This window comes from Aythya marila (assembly GCF_965140915.1).
Source record: "Aythya marila genome assembly, chromosome: 1".
Classification (NCBI taxonomy): domain Eukaryota; kingdom Metazoa; phylum Chordata; class Aves; order Anseriformes; family Anatidae; genus Aythya; species Aythya marila.
In genome coordinates, this window is record NC_139042.1 from 144,314,824 (window position 1) to 144,332,741 (window position 17,918).

General features: G+C 41.2%; 1 protein-coding gene across 6 annotated transcripts in view; it reads right to left on the minus strand.

The window, feature by feature from the left end:
- Positions 1-17,918, minus strand: part of DENND5B (DENN domain containing 5B) — a 110,006-nt gene that overhangs the window by 49,517 nt on the left and 42,571 nt on the right. For 4 of the 6 annotated variants that reach the window (XM_082765652.1, XM_082765650.1, XM_082765651.1 and 1 more), the window contains exons 2-4: positions 16,664-16,729; positions 9,863-9,972; positions 4,440-5,106 (exon numbers count right to left, since the gene is read on the minus strand). In XM_082765652.1, coding sequence (XP_082621778.1) covers positions 4,440-5,106; positions 9,863-9,972; positions 16,664-16,729 — 843 coding nt within the window. The remainder of the gene's footprint in view (positions 1-4,439; positions 5,107-9,862; positions 9,973-16,663; positions 16,730-17,918) is intronic. The other 2 variants (XM_082765649.1, XM_082765653.1) reach the window with 1 other exon arrangement.

The window sequence follows — 17,918 nt, forward strand, 5'->3', positions numbered from 1 at the left end:
ATCCAGGCTTTACGTTTTAGAGGATGAGGTTTATAGGACTGCAATACAAAGACTGCACCCTGAAGAACTGTGGAGAAAAATACCTAATCCCTCCCCTTGGTTTTTAAAGGCCTGATGTTAAAATCTGGCACTATTTAAACTTAAAACTATTTTCCACATCCAAGCAGCTGTAGCCTGAGGCCACAGGAGTTCTCCTCCCAGTGCATTCAGGTACAGCTCTCTGCATCACCTGTGCAGGCCAAATCTGGCACTTCCAGACATTTGTTACATCTACCTACCAAAAATAACTTTGATTAAGCCCCTGGAACCCTACGCTGTCTCCAGGAGAAGTAAGGACCCATTTCTTCAGTCCTGCCATTGAGGGGACAAGCACAGGTCTCTGTTAATTACCAGCTGGCCTCTCTTTGTTCGAGTTTTGCCCTAACACTGCCACAGCCCAGCACCCTGTTCACAAGCTGCACAGACATTTCACATCTTCAGACTGAAATACTTGGGCCGTAGTGGCTTTTGCTGTAGAAGGCACAATCATCCACGCCAGTAGTTCCCAAACTGTGGTTTGTAAAGCCACAGCAAGAGCTCTGCAGCACCAGACTGCTTCCAAGTTTAAACCACAAGTCCAAGACAAATTGAGGATTAAGGTAGCTGCCTGCAGTCCAGAAAGTTTGGGAACCAAGGAGCTTAAGAGAATGAGCCCATCATTCCCTAATGGTAATCTCTCCACCCTTCTGCTCCACTGCCACAGCTGCAAAGGGAAATTACAGCTCGCTGCAATCCCTTCTTTTGCGCAAGGGATGGGATCCAGGTCATATACCCATAAAATACCACAAACAGAGCAAATAGATACCAAAAGCTGACTGCAGCAGCCACAGTACATATAGTTACCAATTGGTCCTGTCCCCACTGCAAAGCTGGGCTGCATGCTGTCACATCATGCTGGGAATGTGTCCTGGGCAAGCTGGGGAAAGTCATCCAACACCCTCACCTCCTCATTTAGTTGGATGCCTTTGTTCAGGCTGCTGGAAATAGTATTCCTCAGCTACATGGTTCAAAATAAACTTTTTCATCATTAACTCCTAATCCACTTGGGAAAACAAACAAACAAACAAACAAAAACAAACAAACAAAAAACCAACCAACCAACCAAACAAACAAAAACACTCCAGAGCAGCCAGTACCATTTCCACATAACCTTCCCGCTAGCCCTTTGCTATTGTTACCACCATCTCTGTCAGCAAACAGGAGCACCTTTACTTTGCTACCACCCTTTCCACAGGGAGACCACTGCCCATGCCTGCTTATAAAGCCTGGAGTTAAAGCCACCAGAGCTTGGAGCTTTGGCCATTTTGCTCCCACTATTTGCAGTTTTCATAGCTCTCTCTTCCCTGGCCTTGAAATGTAATCAGCCATTAGAAAGCAGATGTTTAGTGAGGAGTTTAAGGGTCTCAGCAGACAGCCAGCAGGCTTATTTGACAGTCAGGGCTGCGTAACAATTCGCATTTGCACTAAACTTTCTAAAAAGTAGTCTTTATTCTTTAAAAAAAGACCACATTTCTTGGCAAGCTTGAATGAAAAGCTTCCTTCCAACGAGGCTAGGGGAACTACAAGAAAGTAATTTTACTTTTTCTACATATGTTGTTAGCAGCTCCCTCACTGAAATAGCTTGCTGAGCTGCAGCAGGCTTTGGGCCACTGCTCTGATGCCTTGAGTGTTGTACTGCAGCACTTCAGTGCACTCTGACTTTGGGTTAATAATGCTATCTTGCTTGAAATTGCACCCCGTGGACACACAACTATCTTCTACTAATCTCTTGTTGAATTTGGGAAGGCTGCAGCAAAGCCCAGACCACTGGCAACACAGCCCAGCAAGTACATCCTCTTTAAAGCAGAAAGGGTGAAGAGGACAAATTTGCAATTCTATCTCATTCATTATTTTGGAAAGAGAGTTGCAGAAGCCAAAAACTTCTTTTCATCTTCTGCCTTGAAAGAACTTGAGGTTAAGAAAGCGTTTCTCCCTGATGCACCTGAAAGCTTAGAGAATAGATTTCAGTAATATCTAGGCTAGTCATATCACAAAAAGGAAGAGCTGTTTTGCTTTCTCTTTCAGGAATTGCAAGAATGACATTTGAAAGAAGTTGCAGTGCACGAGCCAAGCACTCAGCTATCAGGCTATGCCAAAACTGCAGCTTTGCACTTGACCTCCACTCCTCATGCCTCACCTCTGGGAACCAGCATTACAATGCTATTTACATAATCACAGTGTTTCCCTAACATAACTCCCTGGCTGCTTTTCCCTGTGCTCCATCAAGATGTGTCTGTATTGGATAGGGAGGTAAAGGTCGTGTCAAGGATAGCTCTCAGCTTGCCAGTAGAGGGGAAGGATAAAAGATCCAGATTTTGGAGGGTGGAGAGGATTAATGCTCACTATCTCATTTACCCTTTAAAAAAAAGAAAAGAGAAAAAAAAAAAAAAAAAAAAAAAACAGCAAAACAATCCCCAGTGAAAACAAAAACAAGTAAACCCTTACATTATACCAAATGATTGGAAGACAACAACACTCATTTGTCTAACTTCAGGGGGCACTCTGAAAATTGAGTCAAAAACATGGTTTTGACTCAAATCAGTGGATATTCTGTATCTGTCTCAAGGACTATTACAAACGTACTGCACACTCAGCTGCTATCCACCTGCACAGAATATTACTTAAACACAATCTGATAAACTATATATTTTATTTTTTTGGCCCATACTACTAGCTTACAATAAAAACTTCCAGTTTTCAGTGAGTCCACGACCAAGGACCTGGGTGGGAATGATGAGCAGGGATGGGGAGGCATTTCAGAAGTGCAGCTGTTTCATATTGAACCCCGTCGTCAGGTAGCAGAGGCAGCACAAATCAAACGGAGGAAGAAAGGGGTAAGCATCCACGCACAGAAGCAGAAGGGAGGGGAGAAGCAGCCTAATCAAAACTAACAGCAGGATTTCTGCTCACACTTCAAACCGAGAGCAGCTAAAGCCCTTCATTTCTGGTTCTTGAAAGCAAACCCCTGGAGTCTGTGTGGAGAAGTGCTCCACAAAGAACTGACAGCCCTTTGAATTCAGCCACTTGCAGCAGAACTAGCCTCCTTCCGCCTCCCCCAACATTCTTCCATTCTCAGTCCTTTATTCATTGGTATTACTATTACACGCTTACTGACCTTTTCATTTATACGACAAACCCGAGCATTCACTTCTGGAGCCTGAGGTTCATTATCCATACTTATTTTAGGCAACTACCCATCCTACATTCTTTTCAATTTCAAGCTCTCTGGTTCTTGAGATGTTGCTTGAACCATATCTCTTGAGAAGTCTAGGTATTCAGCATCTTTTCTCCTTTTTGTTTGAAATTATGCATACCTCTTGGCTTCAAATGGCTCATCTTAGTTGGACCAAACACTTCTCCTCTCCCCAGCCAAATGTTTTTCTCTGAAACATGTTTTACTATTTTAGCATTACAGAAACAACTTGGGAACCCAAATAATTTGGGCAAGCATCCAGTAAAACTTAGAGGAACCTCAAAAAAGCCTGGACAACCCCTTGAAAGTCATCAGGAAACTGGAAGTTGCTTTGTTATGCACTCTGGTGCATTGCAACAGTCGCAGTGCATAAGTTTTAGCTCTTGGGCCAGACTCACAACCACCATACAGGAAACAGTAGTAGGGGGGTAAAACCTCAGAGCATGCCCAGCACTAACTAAAGCTTCCCAAAATTTGTAGCAGAATATCACAGAAAGAAAAGCCAGATTTTCCAAAGCGTGCTGGCATACTTCAGTGTGGACAGGCTTTGTGCAAGGAACTTCTGCCAGCACAGCTACCCTTTGCCAACTGTAGTCTTAAGTGTCTTGAAAAGAAGCACCAGCACCCTTGTCAGAAAATATTTCCAGCAGGACTGTGAAGGGATGCCTCTATCTCCACTCAGTTCCAACTCAGCATTAAACCTTGAGCCTATAAGTGCTAAAAAGCTATCAGTGCTTATACCAGAACATACCTCATCACACAGGGGAAAAAGAAAAGCTCACTAAATTTCCATATGCTGCTAAAAGTTCAAAACGAAAGCAGCACGAGTGTTTTCTGTAAGATGTATTGCTTTCTGATGGTATTTTTGCAGAAGATAGGATTAGTTTCATGCTGTCTTGCAGCGTGATCAAGGGCTATGTAAGGATGATAATTAAGTGAATTCTATTGCTAGCTGTCGCAAGTGATAAATACGATGCATAATTAAACAAGCGGCACCTAGACTGCCTGGAGGAAACAATTATTTAGTGCTTTCATTAGGACAGACTCATTTCTCTCGCATTTTTTTTCATTATGTACTTGTGTTTAACAAATCTGCTGAAAACGAGCAGCTTCATGTTAACTCTTGTGGTGGGGGCAGACCCCCGTGTGTCACCGGACGAGTGCCCACCTTGCGAGTACAGGAGGATCTGCATCTCCAGCAGCACACAGGTGAAAACCTGGACCAGGTTCTCCAGACCCAGCAGCTCGAAGACCTCCCGCAGCGGGTAGTCGGAGAGGGGCAGCTCGTTGGGCCCAGGTCGTTGGCAAATGATGGGCTCGTAAACCCCATAAAACTTCAGCGACCTGCCCGGGGGAGGCAGTGGCACCTCGTACAGGATGTTGTGGATGTAGCTCTCCAGGGGCAGCGGCGGCGGCTGCTGGGAGGTGACCGCCTTGTAGAGCTGGACCAGGAACTTCTTGCAGGCTTGCATGAAGGGCAGAGGGGTGATGAGGCATATGCATTTGGAGACGTACAGTGTGTCCCTGCTGATGTCATAGGAGTTGTACCGCTGGAGCTTGGCGAGGGAAGTGGCATCACCCTCGTCGATGCTGCTGGCCAGGGAGTCCATGCTGCAGGAGGACGAGGCGCAGACGCTGCTGTATTGCTCTGCATTGTGCATCTGGTACAGCGTCTGCATGGCTGTGCAGATCTGCTTGCTTGTGACCTCCTCGTAGAACGTGAGCACAAACCCGTACGTACGAGAGCCATCTTCTCTAGTGATTATGAACGAATGCAGCTGCGGATCTCTGTTATCGGCCTGCGTCCTGAAAGACAGCCCTTTGGGCATACACAGCTGAGGAAAAGAGAAAAGAAACAGATAAGGTTATCTAAGCTATGATTTTATTTTGTTACTTTTGCTTTACGGGTACATTCTTGCTTTCCATTGCATCATAACAAGCTGTTTGCCATTACACACAATCCTGAAAAAAACATCTATGAAAAAAAAATAAATTTTGATTTATCACTCAGCAAAATATTTTGCAGTGATTGTAACACTTGTGGGCGTTTCTTTGGGACATAGTCTTGGTGATAACTTGAGGCATTTTTCCAGGCATTCCTCAGGAATTCTATCAGCCATCTAATACAAAATAACATGTATCCAGCAAAACATGTTTGTACATCAGCATGAAACTCCTCATATTCTGACCAAACCAGTGTGATTACAAACAAAGAATAAAAGCTTTCTTTGTGTCTTCTATCTGAAGGAAAGAAAAAGAAAAAAAAAAAAAAAAAGGAGAGGCAATAGGGAGACCCTTCAAAGCGCTCCTGCTGTTCCAACTTGCTCTTCCACTCAACTGAGTGCCTCCCCTAATGTCTTATCCTGACCAGGAGTAATTTCTTCTGATGGCAGAAAAGGTCAAGAGAAGTAATAACGTGTGTTCTACCACATCCCACCCTGAACTTTACCTGTGCACCTTGCACAGACTACTCAACAGCCTAATAAAGCTGCTACCAGCCCAGCTGGCATTCAGACAGGTGGTCCAGACCCACTTCACAGCATGCTAGCAAACCCTTAAGTTACCTAGGACAGCTCCCATGTATTGTCCTAAAAGTTAATGTAAAGGGTAATAAGTGGCCTGGGGTTGGTAGGATTTAATTCAATTGATGGCTTTGCTGACATATGTAATTGCAGCTTGAACCACTTTTAACAACGTCCACATTTTCATACAAAAAGCTTATAGTTTTTACTGAGGCGTTAACAGCAGTACCAAAATCCTTCAATAAAGAAGTAAAAACCCTTTGTTTTACACTTTATTTATTCTGCACAATAAATATCTCAACTCCATTTTTCGGCAGACTTGCTTAATAAAATTCTATTTCTAGAACGTAGACTTCCAGCAGTGTCTATAGCCTTATCAAATCCGATCAGTCTGAAATCACAGGTTTTGATCTCAGCTCTATCGGGCAAATTTTCTTTGCTTTACAAAAAAAAAGTAAAATACTTGGGTAAGCAAATTATACGTATGGGTGGGTTGCAGAATTGATAAGCACCAGGAAAGTTCACACTAACTGAAACAATTTCAGATGGCTGGGTTAAATAAATTTTCTTTGAGTCTTAAATATTATTCCCTCCTCCCTTGTATGCCCACTTCATACTCACAAAGGGACCCATCTATTAAGTTTCCACTGTAGCCCAGCATGTGCAGAATATCAGTATTTTAAGTCCCTGGCTGCAAACCCTGGCAAAGAGACTGCTGGGTTCGACCTCCAACAAGGCATAGGAAAAGGCAGAGGAAAAAACAAGATGGGAGAGCACTGCGGCAGGGAAATGACCAAGAGCCTCTGAAGCTGCTAAGATCAATGGGAAGGGCCAATGATCATTTTCAAGTGATGCAGCAAGCTTCATGTTTGCAGTTAATGCATGAAAACTTTCATCTTAGTGCCTTGGACATCAGTGACTCCATCACGTCTGTGTTTGCCACATGCACCACAGGAGAGCATTAGGGAAAAGCTAATTTTGGAGGTGCTGGGGGTTTGAAAGCTCTGTGTCCTGGTAAAGCTGGCTGATGGGTACTAAAAAGGCAGTCAGTCATCTTTTCTGCATCTGCGTACAGCCACAGAAAACTATCCAAGATTACTGATCAAAGGATAAGACCTTGGTTTTCAGAGCACTTTACTATTTACAAGAATATTTAAACATATCTACCAGTGGGAAAATGTGGAATTAAATCATACTTGCAATAAGGCTTATAATCAACACGGTTTGTAAAAACAAAAGGAAGCTGCACAAAGCAGGACAAAAAGACGTCAATTAATCAATACCCCCATCTCTAGAAGTGATGAGGAAATGCTTTTTTTCTTTTTCTTTTTTCCCCAAACACAGGTGCAGGACACACACTGTAATCCCTCCCTCCAGCCGGCCTTCACCAGATTCAGATGTTTCTAAACCAAAGGCTCCCCCTGGTCCACTGCCATCAGCGTGGGTTCACATATTCTTCCTTAGATTCTCTATTTCATGTTTTGAGCCCCTCTATATTTTTCACTCTCACAGCGTGCTATGGCAGTAAGTATTGCATCTATGCTTACTGCTGTGTGGGTGAGGGATGCTTTTCTTTTTTAAAACCTGCTCCTTCAAATTATGCTGAGTAGCCTTTATTTTATTTCAGTATGTGAAATCCTAAATAGATGATACTTCCTTGGACTCTAGGAATATATGCAATTATTTACATACCTTGATGAACCAGAGGACTAAAATTGGGAGTATTATTTCCTAAAAAAAAAGATCACTTTCCTCTACAGAGACATTCAGCTTGGTATGACAGATGACTTGCAGAATGGCTACAGAAGACAGTATGTGACATTAGGCAGGGACAATCACTGAAAGCACTGGGGGGAAGAAATATTTCCCTATTAAACAGAACTCTGCATACTTTGAAAGGGAGAGAAAACATGACTTGTAGGCAGAGTGATTTCTCAGGACTTCAGGGGGTTACTTTTAAAGCGACAGGATGGTTTCAGAAGGCAATTGAAATTCCCTAGGCATCCAACAGTGCTGAGTTCTCACAAGTTAACCTTCAAGGATTTATGCATTTTCTTCTCTGAGGAAAATTGCTTCTGGAAACTCACATAAAGCAAACACATAGGCAGAACTAATACGGCAAGGCAAGATCAGAAAGGCCAATAATTGCCTCAAGGGACTCTGTGGAGGTGGATATTACTTTAAATGATGTTTCAGATCAAAACAATAAAGAAGTTTTCCAAAAGATGATTTAAAAGACCATTAAATACTGCTGCTGTTAGTAAATGCTTTTTTTTTTTTTCTTTCCTCCAAAGACATTACAAATGAAAGATGTGTTCTTCAGCTATTTGATTTCAGCTGAATGCAGCTCGCTCAATTATTTTATTTTAATAGGTCTCTTGCTGGTTTGGGTATTCCATTTTTGTCTGATAATATGATCACAATTCATGAATACTAGATGTTTTCAAACGTAATGTGGGGGACAGATAATGCAGCAATTCCAGTTATTGCCTCTTTCTGCCACATTCCTGCCGCACACCCCCATCACTCCGCCTCTTCTGAACACCCCTAATTCAGAGGCAGAACTAAAAAGCAGAAGCAGCCTCTGCAGTTGAGTTATTATCATCTTAACTGTGCTTGTCAAGCATCGTTCTGATTCTTTTGTGCCTATTATATAGACAAAGTAATGTGGAGACCAACCCAAATATTGCACCATCTCCATCAGTGCACATTTGGAAGCAGAGAACAGAAATTCCCAGCTGTCAGCGGGCAGAGTGACTGATACTGGCATCAGGCTCATCTCTGCCTTTCTGTGCGTGACTGCAGTGCCACACTGTCAGCTCTCAGTGTCATTGCTACCTCCAGCTCCTGTGTTTTCATGTTGAATATTTGGCACAATGCTAAAAAATAAAAAATAAGATAAATTCAGCAGTAAGGGAGATGATCTTTGGAGATTTCCAGACCTTCACGATTGCAGGAAAATTTCAAACTGTGAACTAAATGTAATTCAGGCTGTATTTTCAAAAGCCATTTATTTATTTATTTATTTATTTTTAATGTGTTCCCCATGTCTCCATCAGCCTGAGGGCCATGAGATTCTCCTGATCTCATCTCTGCGTCATAAGCAGAGGTTAGTTCTGATTTGCAATAGCTCGTATGCAGTCCTACCTTCCTCAAGTGTGAGGCACATTTGAACTAGATTAGGGGGAAGGGGCTCCTTAATTTTCTAATTTTGAGTTAGACCCAATAGGCAGTTTTGAAGATAGCTAGAATTGGTAATACTGCTTTAATGATATTATTACAATTGTTTACTTTTAAATCACAAAACAAATAGCTTTTTCTATGCTAGAAAGCGTATCTTAAACAACAATAGTCTGTTGTCTTTGTCAAGAATAATAATAAACACTCTGGTGATTTTGGCAACATCCTGTGAATATCAACTTTTTGGGAAAGTTTCCAGTGGTCTTTTAATTCTCATTGCTCCTGTATAAATTTCCAGAAGCTGTTTTCTCCTCCCTTACCCAGTCATGAGATTTAGCCACACCGTCAGACTTGCAAATTCAGCTGAGAAGAAAGAGAGATACAGAGGACGCATTGTTGTCGAGGTACCATTAAAAGTGATCACCTAACAAAAGCTGTGGTTTAGGCAAGTTCAACCTTCTGAGTAAAGAGACCTTGTGACGTGCAGCATCAAGATTTTTGTTGTACTCAAAAATTTCACATAAATATTAGTCTCTCAGGAATTCTTGGATTTGCCTCCTTCCCACCTGATGTGTATCCTGGGTGACTGCGACCTCCTCAGTCAGCCACTGAGACAGTGGTTAGACTTGTTTCATCACATAGCATATTTAATTAGAAGTAGTCAGGTAAATACAGCATCTTATTTTTGTTTTGCTTGAAAGCACTGTGTATTTTCACAATATCTCCTCCTCTGCAGCAGTTCAACCAGCATACATATTTGGTGCATTTAGTCCCAGCAAAAGCTCCCTGTGCACCATATCACGAGCACAGGTTGTAAACAACCCAGGAATCATTTTCAACTTGAAGTTGGCAGGAAACAACAGATCAAGAAGGGAATTTCTCTACCTACCATGTTGACTGCATCCTGGTCAAAGGGGTTCCACTCAATGTTCTGAGGATAATGGGCCAAAACCTTGGACTTGAAGGTTCTTCTTAAGGGACTCTGGTCAAAATTCTCTCCTGCAACAAGTGAAAAAATAACGTCACAACAGTGAGCCTTCTGAGAGAGCTGGCCTGGGCAGCTTTCATTCACTTCATTCTTTATTTATTTATTTAGGTGAAATCTGACATGCATTTTCCCAACAGATGTACCGCTTCTGAAAGAGAATCAAAGATGCACACTCAGCCTAACCTTAACCTTCTTCCCTTAAAATCTTAGCACAGTTGCAATGCAGCTTCCAGCTGAGTATTTTCTGCATGAAAATTTATCATTAAGAGAAAAAATACTGATGGAGTTTTATGGAAAAAGACCCTGTAATCAACTGGATTTCCATAATCTCCATATTTCTCTGTAGCTTCAATAGTGAGATAGGGCTTTACTTAGATGCTGAAAGAGCTCTCTATCTCAAGTTTGTACAAAATGGTCAATAAAAAGTACAAGCACCTCTCAGTTATTACAAATTATTTAAGGATTCATTACAGATTATGTTTTATATCCCAAGTTCTGCACAAAGATTAAACTTTTATTTTTCCTATGTCAGATTTCAAGGACAGATGTTTTCCATGCAGAGAAGAATGAAATTAGACTTCAAGCAGAAACACATCCAGTTATCAGCATACAACGAGTGTATTTCAAAGGGATATTGCCAGTGGAGTTTCTATCATTGGAAATTCTACGGTATGCAACACAGTGATCAAAAGAGAAAGTACTTAAAAATTGGTGAATTTTACTAAAATATACTGCCTTCCTCGCCCATGTAGTAGGTTACTAATTTAAGGCTTCTTGCTTTAAAGACTAACAGGTGGGACTTTCCTCTTCAGTTCCTTTTTCATATGAGAGGAGAAACGGATGAAGGCCCTAAGTTCAAAATGTTAAAGATGTCCAAAGCTTACTCTGCACTCAGAGGCTGCCTTTGAGACTTTTTAGTGTTACTTAGATACTTTAAAAATATATTGCTACTGAAATAGAATATCATTTCTTTAAAAATATAAATATTTTAATCTCTTATTTTTTTTAAAGTATAAAGAGAAATATGTTTTCTTAGAGGAGAAATTATTTTGGATGAAAAACCATTTGATTACTTGGCAAGCTGTAAAAGCAAGCCCCTGTTCCTGCAGAAACGAGTCCCTAACCTCACTAACCTTTCTCTCAAGGCAAAGTGGACTGTGGGAGTGTAATTTGTGCCTGTTGAGCTCCATATGACAACACAACATTTACACAGCTAACAGCCTCTAAATGATGTTGCAAAATTCATAGCTGAGCAGTTACCCTAAGGTTACTAAGGCCCCAGGCATTTAACACATGCCCTTTGCTCCTTGCAAATCACAGGCTACACAATCATTTGGCTCACAGTGGACTATTTTATTACTTTTTATATAGGAAACCGATGAATCAGTATTAGTACATGGAAATTTCTGTACAAACTGATACTTGCAAACAGAGTTTCTCAGGCTTTCCCTTGCAGAGCTTAGGATCTGCAAGTAATTGAAGGGAACATGTGAGAGAAATACGCAGTTGCAATTCACAAGGCAATAATTATCCCAGCAAAGTTTTAGGAGGGTTGTAAACCAGTTGCTGCATAAAATACTGCCTTAAAAAAAAAAATAAATAAAGAAAACACTACATGGATTTATTTTTTTTTTTCCAGAGGGGGGAAATAAAAATGGTTAATGAGATTAATGAGTGCATAGAAACCTTTAGCACATCCTGAATACAGAAGGCAGAGCCCACAATGCAGTGGCACATTCTCTTTGCTGCCCTGCCACAGCAGCATTATTTGCATGCAGCCAGGTGGAGGAAGAGGAGGCAAAGGTCGGGGATTTCTTGCACCAAAACCAGCCTTCTGCTGGGTCACATGTGGTCGGGCAGAAACTCCTCGAGATGTGTGACTCAGCTGTGCTGGGGCTACACCTTGCCCTGCTGTAAAAGCTGCCCTGCCAGGTGAGCTCCAGAGCTAGCTCTGTCTCCAGCTCGGCTTCACTGCATGCAAAGAATGGGTTTCAAATCTTTCCCTTCCAAAGACCTCTTTTTGATTTTAAGGATATGGGTATTTTTATACATTGCTCATTTTTAATGTGACTTAGGGCATGTTCCTGCATTTTTATTTTTTTTTCTAGTGTTGTTTCACTTTATTTTGGTGGATAAATGTGGGGAAAAAATAAGCTTCTACAAGGATATTTAGTGCCTGGGAGGAGAAAAGCTCCAAGATGATGCGGTGCTGTGTGTTTCCTGGGGCAGGAGAAACTGCAAATGGAAAGATGTGAGGAGCTCTTGCAGGAGAGTCCAGCCTGCTTCTCAAATTGCTCAAGGCAACCCCAAAAATCCAGCAAAAGTGCATGCATCATAGAAATGAAGAAAACTGGAGGTTTCAGCTAAACTGGGTCATATCAGAAAAACACGTCAGTGTTTAGCTCACTAGTTCATCACATTTTTCAAGCGGGACAAGGCTTGCTGCTAGCTTCTGTGGCTTTCTAGAGCATAAACTTTGCAAAGATCCTGTTCCTGCTGTTACAAGGCCATATGAATCAACTAGACAAAAAACAGAGTATTTCTCCATTATATGTCAGTAGAATAACCTCTTATTTTGGTCCAGAAGTTCTTTGCTGAGGCATTAAAGTAAAAGATACAATGCTATCCACCGATTTCTGAAGTTGCATAGATAAAAACCCCAACAAGGAAAGCCAGCAAAAATTCTGTGTCCGGTTATGCACCTAAACATATTTGGCAACATTTTTCTTCATACTATCAAAGAGTAATTAAAGTGCTTGCTTATCCAAATAAATATGCATGAGGTTATTTCCTAATTAGATCTTCAATCTTCCTCGCATCTGACGCTGTTTATCTTACAGCTGTGAATTAGCAGCAAGGCAGGCATTTGATGCTAAATTCATTTGGGTGCTTCTGCTGGAACTTTGAAGAGCACATAGACAACTTGGTCAAGATCTCCGCTGTTAACAGAAAGTGACCACTGCAGTCCACGTTTCTTTAAAGGTTCCCCTTCTGATGACTAAAAATGTTAGTGAAGTAACCTAACTAACTGATGCTATTTACACAACCTGTGAGGTTCAGAGACAGTTCACAGGCTGAACCCATTGCAGGTTCTCGGTGGGTACACAATTGTACAGGTGTTACAAAAACACCTTTTGCTTGAAAAACAAGCCACAGTCAAGAACCAGCTGGACAATTAATCAATTATTAGCACGTGCCTGCAAATGGAAGTCCAGTAGCATTGCACAGTAAGGACATCACTTACTGTTTCTATCACTTGGTCTCATACAGAGGCACCACAGAAATTGGGGCAGGCTCTGCCCGGGCTCCCTGCTTGTGGGGCACACTCAGGAGGGCCCTGCTTCCAGCACACCAACGTCGTGTGACACCTTGGGGACACAGCTCTGCACCCTGAGACCCAGTGTGACACCAAACCACCTGGCTTATGGGTTCCACCTAAATGAACCACCTTATGGGAACCACCTAAATGGGTTCCATATGTGCACAGGAACAGAGCACTGGGGTCTTGGCTTGATGGGTCTCTACAAGTTGGGCAATGAGGTTTGTGTTGGAGGAGAGGGCAGCTGCTGCATGGTGCCTGATGCCACCTCACATTTAAGTGTCCTCTGACAGGAGAGCAGCACTGATGGGCTGTGGAAGCACATCAGATTGCTCAGAGAGCTTTGCAGGGTAAATCTGGAAGGCTCCTGCACTAGAAAACACTCTCCTCTCCCAGTCCGGTGACTCATTGACCAATCCCACCAGATAAAGCTGTACTTATTTCCACATTAGACCAAAAATTACATCACCGGGGAACTGAGAGTGGGGAAGCCCTTGACCTTTTTCTGTTCTTGTTATTGAACATCCTTTGTCTCATTTTCCCTATAAACCTCCCTGCTTATTTGACAGGCAGTACTCTAGTGTCACCTGGAGCAATTGGAAAAGAATAAGTTGCATTTGCCAGTAAACCATGGTAAATGTGATAAACTGAGGGTTTCAATCAGGTTTTGGAGATAACCAATAATTTATATGCTACTGCAAATACTTGTATCATTGTTTAGATGTCAGACATGTCTAAAACATTCTGTTTGTGAAGCATAAACGTTATTTTTAAAAATCTGGCTTTCCAAAACCAGCAGTAACAGTCTTCTAGTAGGCTGACAACTTGGATTCATTTTACCCAGCAAAGTAAATGGCACAAATAACTTACCTTTGTAGAGTCTCAGGGTTTGCATTTTGCTACTACAGATTATTTTTTTTTAATTTAAATAAATGATCAAATACACACAAGGAACAATTTTCTCAATCATTGAACACAAGCCAGAAGAGAAGAGCCAACAGAGCACACCAGAGGGAATCAATCGGTTATTAGTTCGAAGGGACACGACACTGCACCCTTCATACAAAGCTGCTCCCAGGAAGCCAGACAGGGTAAACTTTTGAAGGAGACAGATAATTTTGGACAGAAACAGTAGAAGGGTTTGACAGAAAGCAGCCCGCATGTCAGAGTGAAGTGCCGTCATGTGGCCAGACCACCAGACAGCACCCGGCTCTCACCCACACGAGATGAGAGGCGTGGACCACACTGACAAGGGGCTGGAGGAGACCCACAGGGAGGAAAACCTTCTTGGCAAACATGGAAGGGACCTGGACTGAAGGGTACATTATAGGATCTACTGTCACCTTGCTCAGTTCTGAACTTAGGAGGCACATATAGCAAATAACTTTTTTTTTTTTTTTAGCTGCTACTGTAGGCAAACAGTGAATTTTCATTAAATCTACTACACTCTTAAATGCATGCTTGCTAGCTTCCAAAAGAGGATTAGCAAGGTACATTAAAAATGAAGCAAGTATCAAATGTAAATTGAATCCATATTCTAAAATATTAATGGCCAGATAACAGTACTGTGAGTACTGACAGTAACACCGTATTTGATGTGTGGGACACATTCATGTGAACAGCACATCTCATAGGGTAAGCTCCCTTCCGGAGGCAAGTTAAAAAGTTGGCTTTGAGTCAAATCCTTTCAATTTCTGTGTATTTTCAAAAAAAAAAAACATTCAAGTATTTTTCAAAATTGTGTAAAATGTGTCAGACTTAAGTTCAGTTTCAAGTGGATACCACATCTTATGCAATGGTACTTTAAGAAAGCTTGTGCTTTCCCTTAAAGGCACTCATTTCTATAGGGCATTTAGTTTCAAAATAAAAGTAAATGCTGAAGCAATGGATGCTAATGTCATCTCAAAGTGAGAAGATTTCTCAAAATTAGAAAATAAGCATCTTTATGTTTCGGGTGAAGGATGAAATTACTAGGGAAATGCAGCTGCAGTTGCGAGGTTGTCAGCCATGATAGCTTTCATATGAGTGATCATATTTAAAAATTTAGTGATGTTAAGGTTTCAAATAGATCTGTATTAATTATCACAGCTACAGAGGCATACAAAAATACATACTAAATAGGCAAAGGCATCCTCTACCCACACCCTCTGGTCCAGGGAATGCCAGCTATCTGCCGGTCCTTGCAGGCTCTGGAACGTAGACAGGAATGTTTGTGACTACCAAAATAAAAATATCTTTTATTCCTTTAGAGGAACATACTGGGAACACGAATGTACACAGTTCTGTGGATCATGGTCACAACCTCTTTGATAGCTATTTCTAATTAAAAGTGTTCAGCACATCCAGCTATGTTATTTCCCTGCAGGCTGAACTTTGTTAAGCTTATTGGATAACTGTGTGAGCCTGCATGAGAAGCTAGAAATATACAGCATGCAAGTGGGGACAACACAGAGACAGGAATAATGCCTGGCTGTTGATTGTTGGGTTCAGGAACTGGTTACTTGGAGCAGCACACAAATTGAGCTCTGCTGCACCTTTACGCCAAAGCAGCAGTAGTTAGCTACTCAGCATTCAAGGACATGAACTCAAAGAGGCATCATCTCCTACCGCATATTCTCATAATCTTATGGTGGAAGAGGGAAATGATATGAAGGGGGGGACTGGGACAGGGCAGAATAAGCAGTTTTTGTTCTAAAATTTTGAAGTCTGAGTTTATTCAGCAGTAAACTGTTGTCTGTAAGATGGTGGTGGCTTTACCTATCTATTTTGGAGTTATGGTGTGAGCAGGGACTAACCTACCTAGTAAAACTCCTGCATGTCAGTATTTAGAGGAATTGACTGATATTTAAGCTTGAAGGCATAGTAGGTTGTGTCCTCTATCTGCAAAGCTGTGTGTATTTTTACAGACCTCTCTAACACTGGTATTTATCTCAAGAATCCAAAAGATGCTTCCTTCAGGATTCAGGAACCTCTGAGTCCCTGTAGCAGAAATTGGTGGATCTGGACCTTCCAGTGTCCTTTGTCTACAAATGTAGACAACTAAGTCTAGCTGGATTTCTTGCTAGGTATCCTCTAATACAGCCTCACACAAGATTTTTTGGTCTTTATCAAGCACCCACAAGATCTAGCCTATTGTATATCCACTAATATACCTGACACCACCAGTGGCATTTCCTTGGAGAAGGGAAGTACATCTGCCAAGAGAGCTTCAAGGAAAAGAATAAAATTTACCAGATATTGATTTAAGTGAGGTAGAAGAGTGAAAAAATCCAAGGCTTTGGTTTCTAAACTCTGACCCTTAATTTGATTCAAGGGGAACTGGAAGATGGAAATAAAGAGATACAGAGGGCCTGATTATTGATTTGTCCTTAACCCCTGTTTACCTGAGGCTTTGTTTGCAGTATCTGAGCTCTTGCCATGGAGATCTGCTTCTAGCCATTTGTACAAGACTACACAACATAAGAAACAGAAATAAAAAAAGCACGTATGAACAACATGAGAAGATATACAAATGTACTGGGGAAAGGGAGGGGGGGAAAAAAAGGTGAAACGAACTGTTGAACACATTGACAGACATTGTAGAAATGCTTGTCAAAATTAGTAACAAGATTAAATTCTAAGTACTTCAAACAGCATGCTGCCATATAGTTTTCCTATTACAAAATCTGCTTTGTTCATATATTAAGCCATTCCAGAGCCTGGGAAAAAATGTTATTTAACCATCGCTGAACTAAAATCAAGAAGCTTTTGTTAGTATAATACTGTTAGCTATGTTGTTGCATCTTCAATGCTGTACTGGATGTTACTTTCAGGACTTTTTAAAGTTACTTATTACAAGACAGAAATGATGAATAGAACTATTAGGGTGGTTTTTAGGTGAAGCTTTGAAGAAGTGAGCTCTACGTTTATAACTTGGATGAACAATTTTAATCTCTTCCAGTAACAGACCCACCAAAAAGTGCTCGTAATGATAAATGGAAAACTGCCCTTCTACCACATCTAACGGAGGTTTCTCACAACCATTTTGCTCATCTTCTGCAGAAAAACAAGAATCTTTTCACAGATACCATAGCGTTCCTTCGTCAAGCAAAGTCCCATTCCTAGACTGCACAGAGGCAATATGCAATCCTCCTCAACTTAATTTTTTTTTTTTTTTTTTTTTATAATCCTGGAGCATATATTAAAGCTGCAATACCATTGACCTCTCTGCTCATTCCATTTCTAGGTGTAAATTCAGAGTGATTTCCGCTGCTGCCTCACACTTGAGCTGTTAATCCAGGCACAAGTTCAAAGGACCCAGATAACTCTGTCAAGCCTGTATTTTCTGGAAAGACAGCCCTCTGCAGAGGGCATAGGAAAAAAAATAAATTAAAAAATCAATAAATAGATTTGTATTTCAGGATTTTTTTTGTTTCTTTAGGAGACACCTGAAGATAACCCACATTCACATCTGCAGGATGATGTTTTTCCACTCCAGGTGTCTTAAGCTATTCTGTTCCACTTTTGAGCTGTTTGGACCAAAAAGTTACATAAATATTTAAATTTTATGGAAAGGAAATAAAACCAGCAATTGCCTACTGATTTTCTGGAAACACACTGTCAGAGCATGTTTTCAGGATCTTGGCACAGAAAGCACAA